The sequence below is a fragment of the Carettochelys insculpta genome, chromosome 8, assembly GCF_033958435.1.
Source record: "Carettochelys insculpta isolate YL-2023 chromosome 8, ASM3395843v1, whole genome shotgun sequence".
Taxonomy (NCBI): domain Eukaryota; kingdom Metazoa; phylum Chordata; order Testudines; family Carettochelyidae; genus Carettochelys; species Carettochelys insculpta.
The window spans coordinates 57746901-57771207 of record NC_134144.1 but is presented as its reverse complement, the minus strand read 5'-3'; the positions used below and the strand labels follow the sequence as shown (position 1 = coordinate 57771207).

The window sequence follows — 24307 nt, the reverse complement described above, 5'->3', positions numbered from 1 at the left end:
TCCCAACACTCCTCCAGCCCACAGCACGCCCTGGCTTGAACCTCTATCAACACCCTCCTGCCTGGCTCGCAGCTCCCCCCGCACCCTCCAGCCCAGCCTGGCCCGCTCCCAACACTCCTCTCGTCCGCAGCTCCCCACGCACCCCCCGACCTGACCCGCTCCCAACACCCACGCTGGTCCCTGAATCTCCTGGCCCACCTCCCCCAGGTACTGCTGGTGCAGGCCAGAGGAACAAGCCGCCACCTCATTTTAACCCTCCCTCTCGCTCATGGCCCAAACCCAAGGTTCACTTAGCTTTCAAAAGCAGCAACACATGCTGCTACTCCTTCCCCGAGTAAAGAGCACTAGGAACCAATCAGAAACTTTTACTTGTATTTAATGGTAACTTAGTGTCCCTCTTTCGAGTTTTCTCCTACGAGCAGAAAGGTGGAAGGGATGAGTGTATTTATTTGTATTTACTTTCACTATACTGCACTCGGGGAAATCGTAACTAAAATTTACTTATCGTTAAAATGCCAGTTATTTGAGAGTTCCAGATAATAGAATGCTGGATATGAAAGAGTTTACTGTAGTTATTTACCACATATGGGTGTTAAAAAGCATGAAGAACATCCCAATTCAGTGGAGTTCGGTGGGTTGAGCATTGGCCTGTTAAACCCAGGGTTGTGAGCTCAATCCTTGAGAGGGCCATTTATGGATCTAGGGCAAACAGATTTAATAATAACTGTCAGGGATTGTGATCAGTCCTGCCATGAGTGCCAGCAACTGGACTCAATGACCTCTCAAGGTCCCTTCAAGTTTTATAAAATAGGTATATCTCCGTATTACTAAGTCAACTTTAAACTGGGTCAGGCTGTTTTATAATTTGACTCACTGGAGACAAGGTCCAACTGTTTAGGGATTAGAAGTGGTGTAGTTAGCAAGTCAGGGTGAACACCCGTTTCTAAATTCTTAATCAATGCTTTTACAGACCTTTTGAGAAAAACCATTACAAGAGGTCAATTATTGTGCAGCATACCTGCAGAACAAGCATGAACCAGAATCACTACAGACCTATGGATCCATAAAAAATTCTACAAGAGAAAACCCAAACGTAGTACATGTATACTTAACCGGAAGACTGACATGCGTGCAATCTTCCAGGGTTCAATTTAGGGTGCCTCGTAGGGCCATGCTAAATTGAACAATCAGGACACCACTCTTGATCAAACCCAGCACTCCTTGCAGTCGTGAGGAGTAAGGGAAGTCAATGGGAGAGTTTCTCCCATTGATCTCCCACTATGAGGGCATTGGCAAATATCAATTTAAGATGTTGACTCTAGCTACACAATTGTCATAGCTGGAGTTGGGTTTCTTAAATTGATTTTTTTTTCCCTAGTGTAGACTTGGCCTTATATAACTCCATACTGACACAGAGGGCCTAAATAACTTGAAATATATGACGCTGTGAAAGAACAGGGCTTACACTTTGCAAGTGCAACGTCTGAGTAAGGCTTTGTCTACACTGGCAATTGAGCAACAAAGCTTCAGGGCAAGCAGCAGTGTAAACAGTGGTTTGTCAGAAGGAAAGCAAAGGCAGCTCATTTCTCGGGAGTAGAAGTTTTTTGTCAACAAACCAACAGTGTGTACACCACTGGGCTCTTTGCGACACAAGATCTTGTCCCCACGATTTAGTCTCCGGCAGGCCCTCATCTCTGTATTTACCTGCAAAGAGGTTATCAGATAGTTATCAGGTGATCGAAGCTCTCGTTGGCCACAGATCACCAGTCACAGCCAATGGGAGCAGCGGAAGACAGTGTATTGGTCTGCACTACTCCCACCGCTCCCATGGGCGCCGAATGGTGATCTACAGCCAACGAGAGCTGTGTCTGCTCGATACCTTTAGAGGCACAGGTAAATACAGCAGTGGCTGCCTGCCAAGGACTAAATCTGGTGGGTGATTGCTTTTTTATTGCCCACCCCTGCCTAGCAGATAGTCTTTTGCAGGTCTGAGAATGATGGCTTAGAGTAGGGGTGAGCAAACTTTTTATGGTGGGCCCCACTTCTCATACCTGCAATTAGTAGGGCCCCCCTAGCCCAAAGGAGGACCACAGGAGGGCGGGGTGAGACACTCAGGAAAGGGGTTCTGGGGGACTCCAGGGAGTGTCTTGAAGAGGGGGGAACGCATGAGTGGTACCTGGAAGGGGGAAGGGTGCTCGGCAATGCTGGGTGGGGCACTCCAGGGACTCATCTGCATCACCTTCTCCACCTCATAGGTACTGCCCTTGCTGGCTGCAGAACTTAGTACTTCTACAGAGCGGGGAGGTGGGCTACCCTGCCATGTTAGTGGATTGCAGAGGCATGATCCCGCAGGACCCCCTGAGCCCTCTCCGCCACCCGAGGCACAGCACTCACTCTGCAGGGAGGTCCCAGGCACCAGCAAGCCGTGGGGACCAGACTAGCTGCCTTACCAAGCCAGGAACTCACCTGCTGCCCCCCTCTCACCTGGCTCAGGGCTGCCTAGTGATGCCTCCAAATGTTGTTGAGGCGTCATCGAGGATGTCAACAAAAGCTGCTGGGGGGAAGCAGTTCCAGATTTGATTTTAACAACTAGGGAGGACCTGGTTGAGAATTTGAAAGTGGAAGGCAGGTTAGGAGAAAGTGATCATGAAATCACAGTGTTCATGATTCGAATCAATGGTGAAAGGGAAAACAGCAAAACAGAGACAATGGATTTCAGGAAGGCAGATTCTGGTAAACTCAGAGAGCTGGTTGGTAAGGTCTCATGGGAAGCAAGACTAAGAGGACAAACAACTGAAGCGAGAAGGCAGTTTTTCAAAGGGACTTTATTAAGGGTCCAAAAGCAAGCTAAATACGGAGGTGATAGCGGACCATACGCTAAATATGAGTCAACAGTGTGATGCAGTTGCAAAAAAAGCAAACGTGATTCTGGGATGCATTAAAAAGAGTGTTGAAAGCAAGACATGGGAAGTCATTCTTTTGCTCTATGCAGCGCTCATTAGGCCTCAACTGAAGTACTGTGTCCAGTTCTGGGCACCACATTTCAAGAAAGATGTGGAAAAACTGGAGAAGGTCCAGAGAAGTACAACAAGAATGATTAAAAGTCTAGGGAATATGAGCTATGAAGGAAGACTGAAAGAACTGAACTTGTTTAGTTTCGAAAACAGAAGACTTAGAGGGAACCTAATAGTGATCTTCAAGTACCTCAAAGAGGGTTACAAGGAGGAGGGAGAAAAATTGTTCTCCTTGGCCTCTGGGGATAGGACAAGGAGCAGTGGGCTTAAACTGCAGCAAGGGAGGTTTAGGTTGGACATTAGGAAAAAGTTCCTAACTGTCACAGTGGTTAAAAACTGGAATAAACTGCCTAGGGAGGTTGTGGAATCTCCATCACTGAAGACATTTAAGAGCAGGTTAGACACACATCAACTGGGGATGGTCTAGACAGTGCTTCATCCTGCCGTGAGGGAAGGGGACTGGATTTGATAACCTCTTGAGGTCCCTTTCAGTCTAGTGTTCTATGATTCTGATTGGCTCAGTGGGTACTGTGGTGGGCAGGGCACCATTGTCATTGGTCACAGCACACAGCACTCCCTCAGCAACAATGACAGGGAAGGCTGCAGGAGAGGGAGGGGATGCAACAAAGACTGTGGGAGGGAGGTTGGGGGAGCCAGGGTAGGGCACAGGGGAGGCAGATGAAGCCATGGGCCAGGGGAAGGGAGGCCAATTGTGCCCCTCCCCGCACTTTGTGCACCCCAGGCTAAGAGGCAGAGTTCCCACATTACACTTTAGGAGTTAAGTCCTTTGGTCCTCCTTCAATATTCGAAGGGGCTGAATTCTCATAGATATGTCTACATAGCCCATGGGAGTGAGCCCCCAAACCTATCTTGACAGGCTTGTACCAGCACACTGAAAAATAGCAGTATAGACTACACTTTGAAATCCCATCGCAGGCTCTCAAGCCTAGGGAGAGAGCCTAATCAAACCACCAGAGCAAATTTCAAACCAGTGAATGTATATTTGAAGGACTGAATATACAGCCATATTTTTAGAGTGTTAACCAACCTTGTTTCACTACTGTAAGCGGTTCAGACAGCTCCCAAGCCTAGAGATTTGTATACTATCACTAGGCTGGTGTGAAGTATTGTATTATATTGACTAGCAAAACGGAGACTGAGAAACAGAAAGGGGAAAAAAAGACTGAAGGAAGTGACATCTCACAGAACTGGAAGGGACCTTGAGAGGTCATTGAGTCTAGTCCCCTGCCCTCTCAACAGGAACAAGCACCGTTCCTGACAGATCTGTTGTTGTTTCAAATCTATTTGTCCCAGATCTCTAAATGGCCTCCTCAGGAATTCAACTCACAACCCTCGGTTTACAAAACCAATGCCCAAATCACATGCTCTGACTAGATAAGGATTTAAAATGTGATGATAGATCACTTTAGCTAATATATTTAATGAATATTTGAAGTCCTAGTTCCTCCTATGCTTTATCAGCTTCCTATTTGTTATGCAATGCATTGTCTAGTGCAGTGCATTTTCTAGGGCCAGTGCAGTGAGGAGGGCGGACATGGGAGCAGATAGGGGTAGTGGGTTGGGGAGGGTCCTATGGTGATGGTAGCTGGGGGGGGGGGCCAAAAGGTGGGGAGGAGGGTCCCAGGGATATGAGGTCATTGCTCCACAGGGAGCTATGGTGACTCGTGGTGACAGGGAGGTATGAAGTAGTGGGATCCTTAACCACATTCTCCATATCCCACTGCCTTGTGGGTTATCCTGGGAAGGAGCAAGGCTAAGGGAGTAAACCCTGACAGAAAATCCGGAGTGGACTCCGAAGGCGGTTCGGTGTCAACTTCTGGCACTGTCCCGGCAACTCCTGCAGCTGAGCTGGTACCAGACGTGGAGGTTATCCTCTCCTTTGGACTATATCAGTAAAGCAGAGAGGGGGACGCTGGTGTCTGGGCAGCCCAGAGTCTCCATAATAAGTCCCCAGGCTCGCGCCCGGAGAGGTACTCCGGCATCGCTGAAGAGCGTTGCATCAACACGGGAGGCAACAGACACCGGTTATAAGCTCTTGCTCGACTGGCGTAGAGAACGAGTGCCAGGGGTTGCCTTCGACGGTGGGAGAGATCCTCACATCTCACTGGACAGTCACCGCCCGCCTCAAGCTGGGCAGCCCCCAGCCAATAGGGTACTGTGCCGCCACAGTTCACCTGCCTCACTGGGTGCGTGAGGCTTAAGGTTCCTGAACCTGACAAGTGACTGAAATTTGGGTACCAGGCAAACCAATAAGAACATTAACAAGAAATGTGAAACATCAACAATTTAAGCTTGCTTGCTGGACTGTGCGGACCATGCTGACTGACTTGACCGAAGATCTTCAGGCCATCAGTGACACCCGAAAGACTGCTGTACTCAATGACGAACTGAAGAGGCTCCGAGTTGATATTGCTGCACTGCAAGAGACGCAACTCGCAGACTCGGGATCTCTAAAGGAAAAGGACTACACCTTTTTCTGGCAGGGTAAAGCCCAAGAAGAACCCAGAGAGCATGGTGTTGGCTTGCTGTCAGAAACACCCTTCTACAAATGGTGGAATTAGTCATGGGCGGATCAGAAAGACTTCTTCGAATTGCGCTTCAAACTTGCGCCGGTCCCATCCACCTGATCAGCGCTTATGCTCCAACCCTGTACGCCACACCAGAAGTAAAAGACAAGTTCTATGATGTGCTTAGTGCTGCTCTAGAGCAAATACCTGCTCGTGAACAACTGTACATCTTGGGTGACTTCAATGGAAGAGTTGGAGCTGATTGGGCCTCATGGCCTTCCTGCTTAGGACACTTTGGTGTGGGAAAAATGAATGACAGTGGACAGCGTCTCCTTGAACTGTGCACGTACCACAATCTGTGCATCACAAAACACATTCTTCCAAACAAAGCCACAGCACAGAGTGTTGTGGAGACACCCACGCTCGAAGCACCGGCATCAACTAGACGTGGTCATCACTTGGCGTAACAACCTCAAAAACGTCCTTCTGACACGCAGCTATCATAGTGCTGACTGTGATACAGATCACTTGCTAGTTTGCTCCAAGCTCAAGCTGAGACCCAAGAAGCTGTACCGCTCTAAACCTGCTGGAAGGCCCCGCATTGATGCCAGAAAGATGGCAAACTCGGAGAAAGCTGAAAAGTTCAGAGAGACCCTCCACGAAAATCTGCGCAGTGGCCCTGGGGGTGCCGATGTGACATCCAAATGGCAACATCTGAGGGACACAGTTTACAACACGGCCTTGTCGGTGTTTGGAAGAAGAGCTAGAAACACGAATGACTGGTTCGAAGCTAACTCCAATGAGATGATTCCAGTCATTGAAAAGAAGCGCGCTGCACTCCTGGAGCACAAATGCTCACCGAGCCAGAGTACCCAGCAAGCACTTAGAGCGGACAGAAGAACAGTACAGCAGACAGCCAGGCGCTGTGCCAGCAACCACTGGCTCCAGCTATGCAGCAACATCCAGACCTGTGCTGACTTTGGTAATCTCAGAGGAATGTACGAGGGTATGAAGAAGGCATTAGGACCCACCCAGAACAAGATGGCACCTCTGAAATCCAAATCTGGTGAAGTCATCGCTGACAAAGCCAAACAGATGGAGCGCTGGGTTGAGCACTACTCCGAGCTGTACTCATGCGAGAACGTTGTGCTTGACGCAGCCCTCGATGCCGTCGAGCTCCTACCAGTAATGGACGAACTGGATCAGGAACCGACTGTGGATGAACCGAAGAGAGCCATCAACAGCATTGCAGCAGGAAAGGCCCCTGGTCAGGATGCTATACCACCAGAGGAAATCAAGTGTGCTGCAGACACGCTCCTGGAACCCCTACATGAGCTACTGTGCCTGTGCTGGAAAGAGGGTGAGGTTCCACAGGATGTGTGTGACGCTAACATTATAACATTGTATAAGAACAAAGGCGACAGAAGCGACTGCAACAACTACCGTGGAATCTCCCTCCTAAGCGTCACTGGTAAACTGTTCGCTCGCGTCATCGTTGGCGGACTTCAGAAGATTGCTGAGAGGGTGTACCCCGAATCGCAGTGTGGATTCTGCGCAGGGAGGTCTACTGTTGACATGGTCTTCTCTCTAAGGCAGCTACAGGAGAAATGCAGGGTGCAGAGGAAGCCACTCTACATAGTCTTCATTGACCTGACCAAGGCCTTTGACTTGGTCAGCAGGGATGGTCTGTTCAAACTGCTCCACAAGATAGGCTGTCCTCCACGGTTACTCAAGATGATCCAGTCGTTCCACGAAGACATGAGAGGAACCATCCAATATGACAGCGCTTTATCGGATGCTTTCAGAATCAGGAGTGGCATCAAACAAGGATGCATGCTTGCTCCAATATTGTTCAGGATCTTCTTCGCACTCCTCCTGAAGCATGCCTTTGGATTTTCAACAGAGGGCATCTTGCTGCACACAAGATCTGATGGGAAACTGTTTAACCTTGCAAGGCTGAAAGCTAAGACTAAGGTGTGGGAAGTCCTCATCAGAGACATGCTGTTCGCAGACGATGCTGCTGTAGTGTCTCGCACAGAAGACCAGCTTCAAAAACTGCTGGATCAGTTCTCCAAAGCGTGCAAGGACTTTGAGCTTACCATCAGCCTAAAGAAGACAAACATACTCGGTCAGGATGTTGCTGAATCCTCATCAATCAGCATTGACGACTATACGTTAGAGGTCATCCATGAGTTCGTTTACCTCGGGTCCACCATCACTGACACCCTGTCGTTGCACACTGAGCTAAATAGGAGGATCGGAAAAGCGGCCACAACTCTGTCCAGACTCAGCAAGAGAGTGTGGAATAACAACAAGCTGTACACTCACACCAAAATGCAAGTCTACAGAGCCTGCATCCTCAGCACCCTCCTTTATGGCAGCGAGACTTGGACCCTGTATGCCCGCCAGGAAAAGAGGCTGAACGTCTTCCACTTGCGCTGCCTCAGGCGCATCCTTGGAATATCATGGAAGGACAGAGTGACCAACAGCGCCATCCTCGAGCAAGGTGGAATCCCAACCATGCACACCCTCCTCAGGCAGCGTCAGCTCCGCTGGCTTGGCCACATCCACAGGATGAATGACGGAAGGATTCCAAAAGACATCTTGCATGGTGAGCTAGCCTCTGGCAAAAGACCTCCCGGACGCCCCCAGTTGCGCTACAAAGATGTCTGCAAGAGAGACCTTAGAGAGGCAGACATCGAGCTGGACAACTGGGAAGAACTAGCAGACGACTGCAGCAGATGGAGGCAGGGGTTACACAAGGGCCTTCAGAAGGGTGAGATGAGGATCAGACAGCTAGCAGAGGAGAAGTGAGCCCACAGAAAGCACAGGAAGGACCTGCCAGACACCCACTACACATGCAACAGATGCAGCAAGGACTGTCACTCTCGTGTGGGTCTTCATAGTCACAGTAGAAGCTGTAAACGAAGCCCTCAATTGAAACTATAAAGGGCACGATCCATAGTCTATGCAGACTGAAGGATGCCTACTGCATTGCCTACATTTGACTTTCATACTGTGTTCACTAACATGGTCCAATGGTACACTGTCAGACAGACGATGGTTTAAGTGTTTTTTAAATTAATTTGAGTTTTTAAAAACTGCTGTTCATAACAGTATTGGCGTTAAACCCCGCAATTTTGGAAGTAATAAATATTGCTGTTAAGTTTTCAGGTATCAACACTTAGAAAAGAAAAAGGAAAGCCAGCAAAGAATGAGATTTTCCATTTCTATATGCTTCTGTGAATCTCATAATGCAGATATGACCACATTAATCTATTTTTTTAATTCATGTAAATGGGAGTTGTGCCTGATCAAAGGCAGGCTATGGTTTCAAAAGCAGTATATTAAAAAGTAAAAATATTTTAAATAAGTCCATAGAGAGATTAATAAACCAGACAACTAGCATTTCACACTGCTATAAACAGATTTATTTCTACCTGTTTTTTTCAATTACACTTATTCCTCGTTTTCTGGCTGTAATTTTTTTGAATAATCTTGGGCATTCATTTTATATTTAAACAGTAACTAACATTTGGTTACAACATACGTAAAGCTTTATAAAAAATGCAAGTTCTAGCAATAATATCTACTCATTCATACATGATGTGTTAATACCACTACTCATTAAAATGGATATTTTTTCTTCACAGGATATATGTAATATTGATAACCTATGGCCATCCCAGCTTCTAGGCTTTTACATTCAGTGGGATCTACCTTTTCCAAATACCAAACTCGATCATCTCTACTCCAAGCTTCCCCTGCCATCAGAACTCTCCCAGAGGTTGTCCACTCTAGGTTACAACTGTAAATAATGTATAAAACAATAACTGTGTAGCCAAGTAAAATTCTACTGGCTATATAGTTAAGTACTTAACAGGGGAAACATGCAATGGGGCACACTGCTGCTACATTTTACACAGAGCGCTGGGCATGCACAGCCTCTGGCAGTCAGGACCCAGGGCAGAGTTTAACTGTGAACACATAACAATAAGGCTGATGCAACCAGTTACACTTTTACCTTCCTACTCTAGGTTACTGTTTACAGTTCTGAACTCTTCCTCTCTGCCTTTGAACACCTTTCACAGCTTGCCCTGAAATGGCATTACTCTTTGTTTGGTGGTGATTTAATTTCTGGGAAATAAGTTTTTGGCTGGGAAAATTCTTTTCTCTCTTTTAACAACGTAACTACATTAAGATAGTTCTGGGTATCACCAACATCATCTCACTTAAAATTCTGTCAGCTATACAAGCACAGTTGATCTGTGATTAGCACTGCTTCTCCAAATAATAAAGAGCTAGTCGTTTTTTTGCAAATAATAGGACCTGTAGGAAGAAAAAGCAACAGAATGAAAATACCTAGAGCAGCGTTTCTCAAACAGGGGTACATGTACCTTTGGGGATACATCAAGGTCTTCCAAGGGTTACGACAACATATCTAGATATTTGCCTAGTTTTACAACAATTTTACAACGTAAAAAAATCACTAGTAAAATCAGTACAATCTAAAAGTTCAGACAATTACATGTTTCTACTGCTTCATATGCCTTATGCTGAACTGTAAGTACAGTAGTCCCTCAAATTCTGAGAGTTGGGTTCCCATACATCCTTGCATAACTCGAATTTCACCTAAGTTGGAAGTTGGCTTTTTTCCCCCAGCAGAACACGTTCTGCAGCAGGGAAGCAGCAGGAGCACCTGGAGCAACGTTGAAATATAAGTCCTAGGGTTGGCGGGGGGACAGTCGGGGAGGGTTAAGCCTGGCGGTGGGCTGGGGCCATGGGAAGTGGACAAGAGGATTAAGCCTGGGGTGGGTTAGGGCTACAAGGGGACGGGGCTGGAGTTGAGCCAGGGCCACACAGCCCTATGGGGGGGAGGGGGAGCATGAGCCAGAGCTGTGCACAGGGGGTTGGAGTGGAGCCAAAGCCAGGCGCGGCAAATGGTGAGTCCGGGCCGCTCAAGAGGGTTTGAACAGGGGCTGCGTGGGGTATCAAACGAGGGCTGCATGGAGCGCTGTTGAACTGGGGCCGGGGGTGTTTTGAGCCAGGGCTGGTGGGAGTGGTATTTTGAGTTGTGTTTAACTTGCAATTGCACATTTGAGGGATTACTGTACAATATTTCTATTCCAATTCATTTATTCGATAATAAGACGGTCAAAAGTCGGCAGGCTTTCAGTAGTAGTCTTCTGTAATATTTTTGCGTGTTTTTGTAAGTAAGTAGTTTTTAAGTGAGGTGTAATTTGGTGGTATGAAAAAACCAATCTGATTGCTGAAAAGGGTCCAGTGATCTGGAAAGGCTGAATGGCATTTGTTTGAAGACCTCAAATTACATTAGGATCCTGTTTCTCAACCAGTGGTATGCATACCCATTGGTACACGAGAGAAGTCAGGATTTACTTAATTTTTTTTTTTTTTTGAAAAAGGGGTACTTTATTAAAAAAGAATTTAAAAAAATTGAGAAACACTGACCTAGACGACTCAAACAAAAAAATCTACCAAACTGGAAAGACAGTAGTTCCCTTTTGTCAAATTTCAGGATTGCTATTTCAAAGAAAACTAGTTACTATAAACCACCCCAGAAGGAAGCACCTAAATTATGGGATCTCTCATCTTGGCTACGTCTACACATAAAAAAAACTTCTAAATGGCCAAGCTAATGGCCATACTGAAGAATATTAATGAGACACTGAAATGAATATTCAGTGCCTCATTAGTATGCCACCGGCCACAGCACTTCGAAAGTGCCGCATTTTGCTCACCTGCAGCTGATCTACATGGGGGTCCTTTTCGAAAGGAACTGCAAACATCGAAACCCCCTTATTACAATCAGCTGATGTTTGTGAGATCCTTTCAAAGTGCCACAGTGCTTTTCAAAAAAGACTCCTGTGTAGACGAGCTGTGGGTGAGTGAAATATGGCACTTCCGAAGTGCCACGGCCGGCAGCATGCTTATGGAGGGGTGAATATTCATTTCAGGGCCTCATTAGTATTCTTCAATTTGGCCATTAGCATGGCTCTTTCAAAGTTTTTTTTGTAAGCATAGACACAGCCCTTGAGTAGTAGTTTCTCCAAGACTGTCAATCCAAGCAGAATACCTTGAGGTGAAGCCTGTAGATATTGCTAATGCTGTTAGGGTTAAACCAAATTCTCAATTTCCCTTAAGCAATAAAGCCACTCTTCTTTCAGTGAAGTCTTTTGGTAAGAAGTTCCCTTGACCTGAGTTGCACAGGCAGGTGTATCCTAGAGGTGAATGCTTGGTTGCGCAGATGGTGTTGCCAGGAAGGCTTTGGTTTCTTTGACCACAGGATCCTTTTCCAGGAAGAACTGCTAGGCAGAGATGGCATTCACCTTTTGAGGAGAGGGAAGACCATATTCGGACACAGGCTGGCTAACCTAGTGAGGAGGGCTTTAAACTAGGTTTGACGGGGGCAGGGGAGCAAAACCTGCAGGTAAGTGGAGAGCATGGACACCTGGGAGATGAACTTGAAATGGGAGGGAGTATGGGCTACACTGGGAGAGTAAAAAAAGGGCCAGGGCAAAACTGGGAGGCAAGACCAAATCAATGTCTGAGATGCCTATATGCAAATGCAAGAAGTATGGGAAATAAACAAGAAGATTTGGAAGTACTAATACATGAATACAACTATGATATCGTTGGCATCACAGAAACTTGGTGGGATAATACTCATGATTGGAATGTTGGTATTGAAGGGTACAGCCTGCTTAGGAAGGACAGACAGGGAAAGAAGGGAGATGTTGCCTTGGACATTAAAAATGTACACACTTGGACAGAGGTGGAAATGGACGTAGGAGATGGGCGGGTTGAAAGTCTCTGGGTTAGACTCAGAGGAGTAAAAAAACAAGGATGAGGTCCTGCTAGGAGTCTACTACAGGCCCCCTAGCCAGGTGGAAGAGATGGATGACGCTTTCTTTAAACAGCTAACAAAATCATCCAGGGCCCACAATTTGGTGGTGATGGGGGACTTCAACTATCCAGGTATATGTTGGGAAATTAATACAGCAGGGGACAGACTGTCCAATAAATTCTTGGATTGCATTGCAGACAACTTTTTATTCCAAAAGGTTGAAAAAGCTACCGGGGGGAAGCTGTTCTAGATTTAATTTTAACAAATAGGGAGGAAATTATTGAGAATTTGAAAGTGGAAGGTTGCTTGGGTGAAAGTGATCATGAAATCATAGAGTTCACAATTCTAAGGAAGGGTAGAAGGGAAAACAGTACAATAGAGATAATGGATTTCAGGAAGGCAGATTTTGGTAAACTCAGACAGCTGGTAGGTAAGGTCCCATGGGAAGCTAAACTGAGGGGAAAAATGGCTGAGGAGAGTTGGCAGTTTTTCAAAGGGACATTATTAAGGGCCCAAAAGCAAGCTATCCCGCTGCGTAGGAAAGATAGAAAACATGCCAAAAGACTTCCTTGGCTTAACCATGAGATCTTGCACGATCTCAAAATTAAAAAGCAATAGTATAAGAAATGGAAACTAGGACAAATTACAAAGGACGAATATAGGCAAACAACACGAGCATGCAGGAGCAAGATTAGAAAGGCTAAGGCACAAAATGAGCTCAAGCTAGCTACAAGGATAAAGGGAAACAAGAAGGCTTGTTACAAATACATTGGTAACGAGGAAGACCAAGGAGAGGGTACGGCCGTTGGTCAGTGAGGAGGGAGAAACAGTGACAGGGAATTTGGAAATGGCAGAGATGTTTAATGATTTCTTTGTTTCGGTCTTCACTGAGAAATCTGAAGGAATGCCTGACACAGGGAATGCTAGTGAAAAAGGGGTAGGTTTAGAAGTTGAAATAAGAAAAGAACAAATTAAAATTTACTTAGAAAAATTAGATGTCTGCAAATCACCAGGGCCTGATGAAATGCATCCTAGAATCCTCAAGGAGCTGATAGAAGAGGTATCTGAGCCTTTAGCAATCATTTTTGGAAAATCGTGGGAGACAGGAGAGATTCCAGAAGACAGGAAAAGGGCAAATATAGTACCCATTTATAAAAAGGGGAACAAGAATAAGCTGGGAAACTACAGGCCAGTCAGCTTAACTTCTGTGTCAGGAAAGATAATGGAGCAGGTAATTAAGGAAATCATCTGCAAGCATTTGGAAGGTGGTAAGGTGATAGGGAACAGCCAGCATGGTTTTGTTAAAAACAGATCATGTCAAACCAATCTAATAGCTTTCTTTGATAGAATAACGAGCATTGTGGATAAGGGAGAAGCGGTGGATGTGGTATACCTAGACTTCAGTAAAGCATTTGACACAGTCTCACATAATATACTTATCAATAAACTACGCAAATACAACGTAGATGGGGCTACTATAAGGTGGGTGAACAATTGGCTGGATAACTGTACCCAGAGAGTAGTTATTAATGGTTTTCAATCCTGCTGGAAAAGTATAACTAGTGGGGTTCCACAGGGGTCTGTTTTAGGACTGGTTCTGTTCAATATCTTCATTAATGATTTAGATATTGACATAGAAAGTACACTTATTAAGTTTGCAGATGATACCCAGCTGGGAGGGGTTGCAACTTCTTTGGAGGATAGGGTCATAATTCAAAAGGATCTGGATAAACTGGAGAAATGGGCTGAGGTAAACAGGATGAAGTTTAATAAGGACAAATGCAAAGTGCTCCACTGAGGAAGGAACAATCAGTGTCACACACACAGAATGGGAAAGGACTGCCTAGGAATGAGTACAGCAGAAGGGGATCTAGGTGTTATAGTGGACCACAGCTAAATATGAGTCAACAGTGTGATGCTGTTGCAAAAAAAGCAAACGTGATTCTTGGATGCGTTAACAGGTGTGTTGTGAACAAGACACGAGAAGTCATTCTCCCGCTCTACTCTGCGCTGGTTAGGCCTCAGCTGGAGTATCGTGTCCAGTTCTGGGCACCGCAGTTCAGGAAGGATGTGGAGAAATTGGAGAGGGTCCAGAGGAGAGCAACGAGAATGATCAGAGGTCTAGAGAACATGACCTATGAAGAAAGGCTGAAAGAATTGGGCTTGTTTAGTTTGGAAAAGAGAATATTGAGGGGGGACATGATAGCAGTTTTCAGGTATTTAAAAGGGTGTCATAAGGCAGAGGGAGGGAACTTGTTCTTCCTTGCCTCTGAGGATAGAGCAAGAGGCAATGGACTTAAATTGCAACAGGGGAGGTTCAGGTTGGACATTAGGAAAAAGTTCCTAACTGTCAGGGTGATCAAACACTGGAACCAATTGCCAAGGGAGGTGGTAGAATCTCCATCACTGGAGATATTTAAGAAGAGGTTAGATAGATGGCTTTCAGGGATGGTCTAGAAAGTGCTTGGTCCTGCCATGAGGGCAGGGGGCTGGACTCGATGGCCTCTTGAGGTCCCTTCCAGTCCTACTCTTCTATGATTCTATGATTTTTAATTAAAAATGTGAAAGTGACATTTACCTCAGTCTTGGATTTGTGCTTATAGTTTCTGAGCTTCTTTTGAGAGTTGCTTTGGTTTTGAGTGGCTTTCACACTCAGATCAGATCACCTCTTCTTCTATTGTTTTGAATTATATGCTTGTCTAATTTTGAGAACACTGAAAGACATTTCCTAATTTTCTTTATCTATTTTGTCCCACTGTTCCTGTGAGGACACCTCAAGGGTAGATCCAGTCATTATATGCATTCACTGTTCAGCATAATACAGTGGATGCCACAGAATAGTAACCTTGATATTTACAACTTCCATTTAACAACATTTTTCTGGGAACCTATTCTGTCCTATTGACTTTAATCATAATAAGATTTGGACATTGGTGATGCCATGCTTTGATACCAAGAGCTTTTTGTGGAAGGGCCCAAATATACAAGCAAGTCTGCATGGCTACAGCCCGTGAAAGAAAACCTGGAACACACGACACGCCTGCTTGTGCTAAACCCAGGGAAGCAGAAACTAAGACACCTGTATCCCCACTTAATGGGGGAGCCATGGGTGGAGTCCAGGTGCTGCATACTGGAAGAGGGGGGCTGTAAGCTGGGAAGCTGAATTGTACCCCATGTCCCTGCTGCTCTGCCCATAGCCTTCCTCCAGATCCATAAAAAGAGAGAGGTACCAATCCACAGGCCCCGAGCATCTCATCTCCCACCAGCTGCCATACCCACCATCCCTCCTCTTCACTGAGTCTGGGCATGCAGGTTGCAGTTCCCTATTCAGACAGTTTCGCAGGACCTTCAGCCAGGAAAAGTACATCTCAGCAATTCTCTCCCCTTCTGTTTACTGGCAACTGTTACCTAATAGCAACTTTTTTCTAACAACCAAGGGACTGTTAATAAACAAGCAATCTATTGAATTTCCCATCACTGCTGCATTTTTCTATTCACAGCATTTTTGGTGGGGTTCCTTTGGGTTTGACTTCTTTGGAGCAAGACCCTCCCTGAAAGGCAAGGAAGAAGTGTATGGTGCCTTATCAAGGAGGTCCACAGACCTGCTTGGCAGAAGGTTTGAAATGAATAGCAGGGTGGGGGTTCTTCGGACACAATTGCAGTGGAAATCCCCAAACCCAAAAGTTCTGAAACACCAGATCTGCTTGCTGGGGCAGTCAGGACTCCCTGGGAGAAGGGCATATGTGGAAAAGCTGTCTGGACAATTCTTGAAGAATGAAGGACCTTTAGATGAACAGTGGATCAATGGACAGTTGGATCAAGTCTGAGGGTGGCCCATAAACGTATCTCCTCTTTTTAGAGCATCTTGGCATATCAGTTTCTTCCCCTTCTGTGACCCAGAGTAGTTTTTGCACAGCTGCAATCACCAGCTGTTGCTAGGAATATGCAGCAACTCTTTGGATACTCTGGCCTGTAACCAGCAGCACAGGTTAGCCCACCCTAGTACGTACTCAGAGGTTTCTAGCAGGCTTGAACATGGGACACTTAGCCTGTGCTACTGCAGCTACAGCACTATTTTTATTTTGCTAGTTCAAATGAGAGCTGGTGCTAGCACATGCAGGCACAGCTGGAAGCCACCCTCCTACCTCATAATATAAATGCAGCTGTTGATCCATTTTAGGGAAACACTGCTTGCTGCTACTCCTGAGGTTCTTTTTCCTCCATTAATTTGTTTGCTTGCTCCAAATTTCCCTGAGGGGAGCCCACAAAAATCCCTTTCATTAAGAGAAAGCAACTGCCAAGTTACGGCTTCATTGCAGAAGAGGCAGGGATCTCCCTGTAGGCATTCCATTATGGAGGAAGCGTACAAGGGACAAATTTTCCCTTTGGTTTCATTTCACTATCTCCAGACTTAATTTCTTGTTTCTGAAGCTATTAGCAAAAAATAGTCCAGTGTGAAAAGTGCTGGATGATAGAAGAGCTAGGTGCAGTGCCCCATTATCTCACAGACTTTGTGTGACCTTGAGCAAGTTACTTAGTACTTCAGAACCCAATCTATAAGATGTGATGTTGAGGACAAAAATCCATTCATGTTTGTGACATGTTCCTGTAGTATGATGACAGCTATGAATGAATATATATATATATATGTTAGGTAGTCAGACAGCCGCTATGGTATCTCAGAGTGCTTACTCCAAACCAAGGGACAAATTATATTCCATATCCTCAGATGTATTGCACTAATGAAAATTTGAGTAAATAAGTTCCAGAATGCCATGCACAATGTTATCAATTTTATTTTAATCCCAAGAAAGAGTCAAGCCTGTTGTGGGGGACAAAGACAAAAACTTGTAGGTTGCTCAGGGGATGTTTTGGTTGCTTCACTGACTGAAAGATCTCTAGTGCTCCTAACTTGCTGAAGGGGGGCAGCGTGAGGCTCTGTGGACCCTTCCCTGCTAAAGAATGAACATTTTAATAAATTAGAACATATCTACAGTACAGGGACAACATAACTGTTATTACAGCTATACAATCACAACCTTGTTATGCAGATGCAACCTGTAGTAACACAAAAGGCTTTTCCACTGCTGTAGGAACACCACATCCCTGAGCAACAGTAGCTAGTTAAACTAAGCATTGTTAAATACCTAGCTGCATCTACACCAAGGTTTAGGTCAGCATAGTTTTGTCAGTCAGGGCTGGATTTTTTTCTGTTCCTCTGAGCACTGCAGGTACACTGACCTACATTTTCAATGTAGGTCAAGCATGAGTGATGTATTATTGTCTAATATTCTGTTACTAGTCTTTACAAATGTTTAAAAACTCTAAAAGCATTTACTTAAATTCCGAAGTAGTAATTTTGAAGTAAAAATTAAAATGATTTTTTTAATACCTGTGATGAAATAAGATAAATGGACAGGGATAGAGAGACAAGTAATAGAAAAAAGCCCAGCAAAGAAGTGGTTTAGTTAAAAACTGGCATCACCAGTACTCAACACACTATAATTTTTTTCAGCAGTTTGTTTTGTTTTTGTAACTGACCTGTTTTTTCTTGTGATTGTATCAGTGGTGACACGCCATACCTTTCCTTAGCATAATCCTAAAAGGTGACGGAAGGGACAAACAAAAATGTGTGTCAAATAAGTTTATACAAAAGCATGGAAAAATAATTACATAGTCAATTGGCTCATGCCACAAAAAGAGGAAAATCCAAAATAATTACAACATTTTTTCCATAAGCTTCTCTATGTGCTAATATGACAACGAAGATGAACTGATGCACCATTGACAATATAGTCACCAGATTAGATGCATGGGAACAGAGTACAGGTTGAAGCTCTCCAGCCTGGTACTATCAGTGGTCAGCATGATTTTAGTTAGTTGGATATCCACATATCATGGTGAGGCCAAGTTTCCCATGATCCTATAAAGTTTATTTACAGCCAACAGTCCAGGCTCTCAGTGTTCTGTGCTATTATTTAGCTCTAATTTACCCTAAATATATTCTGAAAGCCCAGTAAGCAACAGAAGCATTGGTAATGTTGCTAGACAAAATTGACCTCAATAAATTCTCTGGTTTGGCACTGGTCAGGACCCAAGCATGCCAGACTAGAGAGGTTCAATCGGTGTTTTCACCAGAGAGACTCCAATTATGGAATACATTTTCTTTTAGTCCAATGGAGCCCAAGCCTGCAGCCTTCCAATGAACCAAGTAAAGCTCACCACCTTACTCAGGTACATACCCAAGAAGTGAACAGATTTGGCATTTTTTCTTATTTTATCAGAATATTTTTGGCAGTTGTGTGCTTTCACTTGCAGCTAATAGAGCATCACCAGCTTCTGTAATGTTTTTAGTGAAGCCACCTATATCCAGAAGTAATTATGAAGTGCTCATTTTTCATATGTTAAAATCAAACAGATTTGCTCACTTGGCACTTTACTGATGTTTGCCCAACATGCACTACTAAGCTATTTTTTCAATATGCAAAAAGAGTTTGGTTTACCACTGCCCACTTTGACTGCCTAAGACCTCATTGTGTCAGACATAAAACTGGTTCCCAGGGCACCAGGAATCAGTGATAGGGTCAAAACTCATATTTTTGTGCAGTGACAAAGTGGTGTCGATTTGGTACGTGACTACTCCACGGTAGTGCACACACCCTTAGTACAACTCCCCAGAGGATTTAAAAAAAACTAGCTTGCTGGGAGCTCAGGCGCTAGACTGAGAGGGGCCGTATAAGGACAGGAATTTCCACACAAGAGCAAGGAGGAGGAGTGGGAGAGTCCCTGAAACAGGCCCACTCCTGAGGGAACCCACTGGGACGCAAACACTAAGCTATCTCCCGTGGTGGGGAAGCTGCCTCCTCCCATCGGTCCTAGCGAGGCCTTTAGCGACAGGTGCTTCTCCTCCCCCGTTGGGCACGATCCCAGGACTCCTCTCCTGCCAGCAGCCCGAGGCGGCCTTCCTGCGCAGCGCATTGGGCAGTCGCCCATCTCTCACGGCAGCCCTAGAACCCCACCAGGGGCGAGCGGACCAGCCTTTCCCTCGCCCCCACTGTTCTCCCTCACACCGCCCGGACCCACATCGGCCGCCGGCGGCTCCGTGCCCGCTCGGTCGCTCTCCTCGCTCTTGCGGGCGGCGCTGGGCATCTGGCCGGCTCTTGCAGCAGTAGTTTCTGTCCCTTGGCGGCTCCCGTACAGGATGTGCAAAACCCCAGCTATCGCAGCTCAGCTCTGCCGCGTGGCTACGGCTTCCGGGGACACAACACTCGCGAGAGCAGCCCCCAGCAACGCGAGAACATCCGTCTCGCGAGAAGGGTGCAGCTCGTGGCTTTGTGTTTAGTTTCTTTTTCCTCGCGCCAACTTCCCCTGACAATATCACCGTCGTCTCGCTGAGGCTCCTTCCCGCCCTTTGAGAGCCTGGAGTAGCCCCCGCCGTTGTCAACAGCTCCCAACCGCCAGCCTGGGCTCCCCACGGACGGCCTGGCTCTAGGCGGCCAAACTCTCTGCCCTTAGCGCAGGCAGGTACCTGGGCGGTGGCCCGCCCACAGTGAGGTGAACCCAGGTGCGTCCGTCTGCTGCAGTTATCAGCGCCCTGCTGTGTAGTGCCCTGGCTCTGGCTGCTCTTCTCTCCCCTCCCTTTTGGCGGGAGCGGTGAACTCCGGAGTCAGCATTAGCAAGACCTTTGTTAGGCCTAACGTAGCCACTGGAAATTCCCTTTTAAGCTGGTGTTCCGCACTGCTTGCCCTGCCGTGTAGTGGGCTGTGCTGGCTGTGGTCCAGCCTCTCGCCCTCCCAGCTCAGGTTCCTCCCAAGTCAGATTCCAGGAACGGTGGGACAGTCCAGGGCTGTCTGCTGGGTGTTCCCCTCTGGTTCACTCGTTTTGCACGTTTGACGTGTCCCCTGAGCCTGTTTTCATTACTTGGAACCGGGGTCCAGCGGTTCCCCTTTGCAAGGCGAGGGGAGGGGCCTTTAGCAGAGGGTGGGCTTGCACCCACCAACTGTACGATTTTCTAATAAAATCAATCTCAGGTCCTGCAGTTGAGTTCTCTTTCTAGCACCCTCAGTGATGGCCTGGAGCAGCTACAGACTAAAGCTACAAGCTAAATCATTCCACCCCTGATTTGCATCATGCCTTTAGAAGGCATCAGCAAAATGGACAAAAATCAGACTGTAATCACTTTTGCTGTAGCCTAGTTGATTCCAGAATATTAGACAGATAAGGTGGGTAAGGTGATATATTTTACTGGATCAAAACAAAAAAGCAGTCATGTAGCACTTTAAAGACTAACAAAATAGTTAGTTGATGAGCTTTCGATCACCTAATTAATAATTTTGTTAGTCTTTAAAGTGCTACATGACTGCTTTTTTGTTTTGATAGAAGACAGACTAAACTCTTACTATTTTAGTGGATCAGTTTCTGTTGGTGAAAGAGGCAAGCTTTTAAATCAGCATTTCTGAAATTAGTTTGTCCACAGAACACTTTTGGGCTTGGAATATTTCAGCAGAACATACACATGCTAGTTCGTGAGGTGGGGGAGATTTCATACTGAAAAATAGCCATGCAATAATGCTCAAAAGTTGATTTAAAAGACTTAGGGTTTTTTAGATGTCTTCTATTTTACCGAGAACAAAAAATAAAAAGAAAAAAGTATCTGAATGGACAATTGATGTCCTTCTGAAAGGAGAATGATTAGCAACCTTATAATTAAGTATACAAATTAAGTACAAACCCAAGATACAACCTCAATATAACATCCAAAAGAAAGGCAGTTAGTTTCATTCTTTTGTGCAAAAGTAGAAAAGACAATATTGTTCAAAAAAGGGGAAAAATGCAAAGCAATAGGTATGGAAAAATATTTTTAAATTTTGTGTTTTTATAAATTTGTTATTTTTTAGAGAAAACTACTGGAAAATAAAAATAAGGAACAGTTGACAGTATGTTTTTTTAATGGGATGAGTGTTTTTGCATCTTTTGATCTCAGATCTGCTTAATATTAGGAATGATGCTGAAGAGTTGGATCCACATTATCAGATGCAACATCATGTGATTTTTCTCAAATTCAGAAACAATCCAAATTGACTCTGATTGTTTCATCATGAGTCAGATAATAACTATACTATTATTAATGCATTGTAAATACTAATATACTTACAATCTAAAAACTGTTCACATACCTTAGTATTTACACACATAATTTTATATTTAATATTTTAAAAGGAAAATTATCGCTAGCATCATATTTTTTTCATGGAACACCTACTCATATTGTGCAGAACACCAGTGTAGTATGGAACACAGTTTTGGAGACACTTTTAAACTGTGCTGTAGTCTTCAGTGCTGGTGACTGACTTTGCTTGGCAATGAGGAACGTGGCTTGGCTCCAGGGCCCCTAGAAAGGCAGGCCTCAGATGGAAGAGGCGGTGCTAGGGCCAGCCCGCCAGCCTTCAGTGATACAGGATGGGATCCAGCATTGTTCTCTGTAAGCTGAGTGCTTGGGTGGTCCGGGAGAGATTCGAGTGTTACCCAGCTGATAAGCAGAGTGCCTGCAGCATCCACTGCTGGCAGCATAAGTTTCTAGTTGTGGTGCACATCCCCGTATGCCTTGGTGTTAATAAAAAAATTATTCTACTCATGGATGGCAAAAATTAGAGGGAACCCTGGGCTCCATCAGCAATTTAAAGGGCCCACAACTCTGGGCCCGTTTAAATTACTATAGCCTGGGGCAACTGCTCCTGTTGCCCCTTCCCTGATTCCCTCACAGTCAGTAGCCCTGATAGTTCTTCATGTCTGGGAAAGGTATTCTGTGCCATAGATAAATACAAATACATTGTTTAGCATAAGCAGTTACCACACATTCTAAAACCTGAAGAAGAGCTCTACATAAGCTTAAAAGCTTGTCTCTCACTGGCAGAAGTTGGTCTAATAAAAGAAGTTACCTTACCTGCCTAGCTTCTAAAATGTGGTTTGAAAGTGTTTTGTGATACCACTCTAGCACACAGAAGAAAGTAAAAAAAAAAAGCAGTCAAGTAGCACTTTAAAGACTAGCAAAATAATTTATTAAATGAGCTTCGTAAGTTTAGGTAACTAGATAACATGGTGATAGTTGTGTTCAGTGCCTTTTTTGTGGGGGGACGGAAAAAAAGCTGGTATTCAGCTGGCTTCCCGCCCCTTCCCACCCCCCGGGCAATAGCCGGCTGGGGCTGCTGAGGTGGTGGTACTCAGTACTGGCACGAAAAGAAGCACTGCTTGTGTTAAATTTTATAGGTAATATAAGAGCGCCAAAATTTTTCAGGATTTTAAAAGGTGTCAGGTTTCTCTTTCCTACTTACTGCTGCACTTAAGGATAGCAAATGCAAATCTTGTGCCTCACCAGTCAATGAAAGGTGCATTTGCTGCTATATTGGAAATGTTCATTGCTCCCTGGAATTTCCTTACTACTCGCTTTGCTACAGAATGGCTTTTTCATTTTAAAAAAAACTTTTTGTGACTGAACCTTCCAAATGCAAACTGATGCAGTGTTTGCCTCAGTTTGCGAACAGCTTGAAGCAACAGCTTTAGGTGACTTGTCCTATGAAACAGCATAGTAACTCTAAATCCAAAAGGTGGGAATTTAAAGGGAAGAATTAAATATTTTATTGCTGATCCAGTTATAATAAATATCCACCTAATGTGCTTTTCCCCACAGTTCAAGCCACCAGAGCCATGCCCTCCATAGGCCTGTTTGGGGCAGCTGCCCCAGGTCCCATGATTAAGGAGGCCCCGCAGCAGCCACCTCAACAATTCCCAGTCTGGTCCTGGGGATTACGCTGAGGGGAAGACTTCTGGCATTTAGCAGCTCCCTGAGCTCACCATGGTGGCTGGAGCTGTAGTGATTCAGAAGTGTGCTCCACTCTACCTCGCTACCTTCTCCCAGCCTATTGTTCTCAATTTCAGAGCAGCCACAGAGAAGTTGACTGCAGCAGGCTGGGAGGGAGCAGTAGGGAAGAACGGGGCAGGATACCAGCTCCTACCTTCACAGAAAGGCTATGGCTACACTAGCCCACCACTTTTGCAAGAGGGATGCTAAGAGGCATTTCAGCAGATAATAATGAAGTGCTGCATATTCGTAGTAGTGCCTCAGGATAATGGTGACCACACACATTTCAAAAGGGCCACTTTTGAAACACACACCACCAGTGTAAACAGGAGCCTTTTGAAAGGACCCCCCAGATTTCAAAAGCCCCTTCCCATTTGGTTTTGGGAAGAAGGGGCTTTCACAGTCAGGGGTCCTGTCTACATGGGCAGCATATGTTTTGAAAGCTGCCCTTTTGAAACACACACAGCTGCCATTATGCTAATGAGGTGCTGCATATTCATAGCAGCACCTCATTAGCATCTGCCAAAGTGGCTCATTAGCATCCCCCTTTCGAAAGTGGGGGGCTAGTGTAGCCACAGTCCAAGTGTGGGAGAGGGGGCCAACTCTGCTGCCATCCCACACCAGCCCTTCCAATCCCCTGACTTGCATTGCTCAGAGGAGGAGGTGGGGCAGGGCCTGCGGCAGGAGTGGGGTTGTCCTGGGCCAAGCTCCTGGGGTATGTGGGGGGAGAGGGGTTGACCCAAGCTCCCTACCCCCTAGGGAAGGCCCTGCAAACCACATCTTATGTGCTTTGATCCCAAACTTTCAAAAAAACTCAGCTTCCCCATGACGTACAGTACAGAAATTCATTTTCAGTACAATATGTTGCAGCAAACTGAAAATAAAAAAATATGAAAATATGAAAACTGTACCAAATGTAGTCATGTTTATATTTGATCAAGTACAAAACTTAATTTTTTTATGTATTTAAATTTGCTGTAGGATGTACGAGCAGTTGCAACATAGTGCCACAAAATCCAGCCCCCTTGGCAGAAAATTGAAA

General features: G+C 45.4%; 1 protein-coding gene across 1 annotated transcript in view; it reads right to left on the bottom strand.

The window, feature by feature from the left end:
- The window catches only part of DARS1 (aspartyl-tRNA synthetase 1), a 74489-nt gene extending 54825 nt beyond the window's left edge, over nucleotides 1-19664 (bottom strand). The window contains exons 1-2 of the mRNA XM_075001548.1: nucleotides 19491-19664; nucleotides 17949-18006 (exon numbers count right to left, since the gene is read on the bottom strand). Of these exons, the coding sequence (XP_074857649.1) occupies nucleotides 17949-18006; nucleotides 19491-19556 (124 nt within the window). The 5' untranslated portion in view covers nucleotides 19557-19664. The remainder of the gene's footprint in view (nucleotides 1-17948; nucleotides 18007-19490) is intronic.
- Between the last annotated feature and the right edge of the window lie 4643 nt (nucleotides 19665-24307).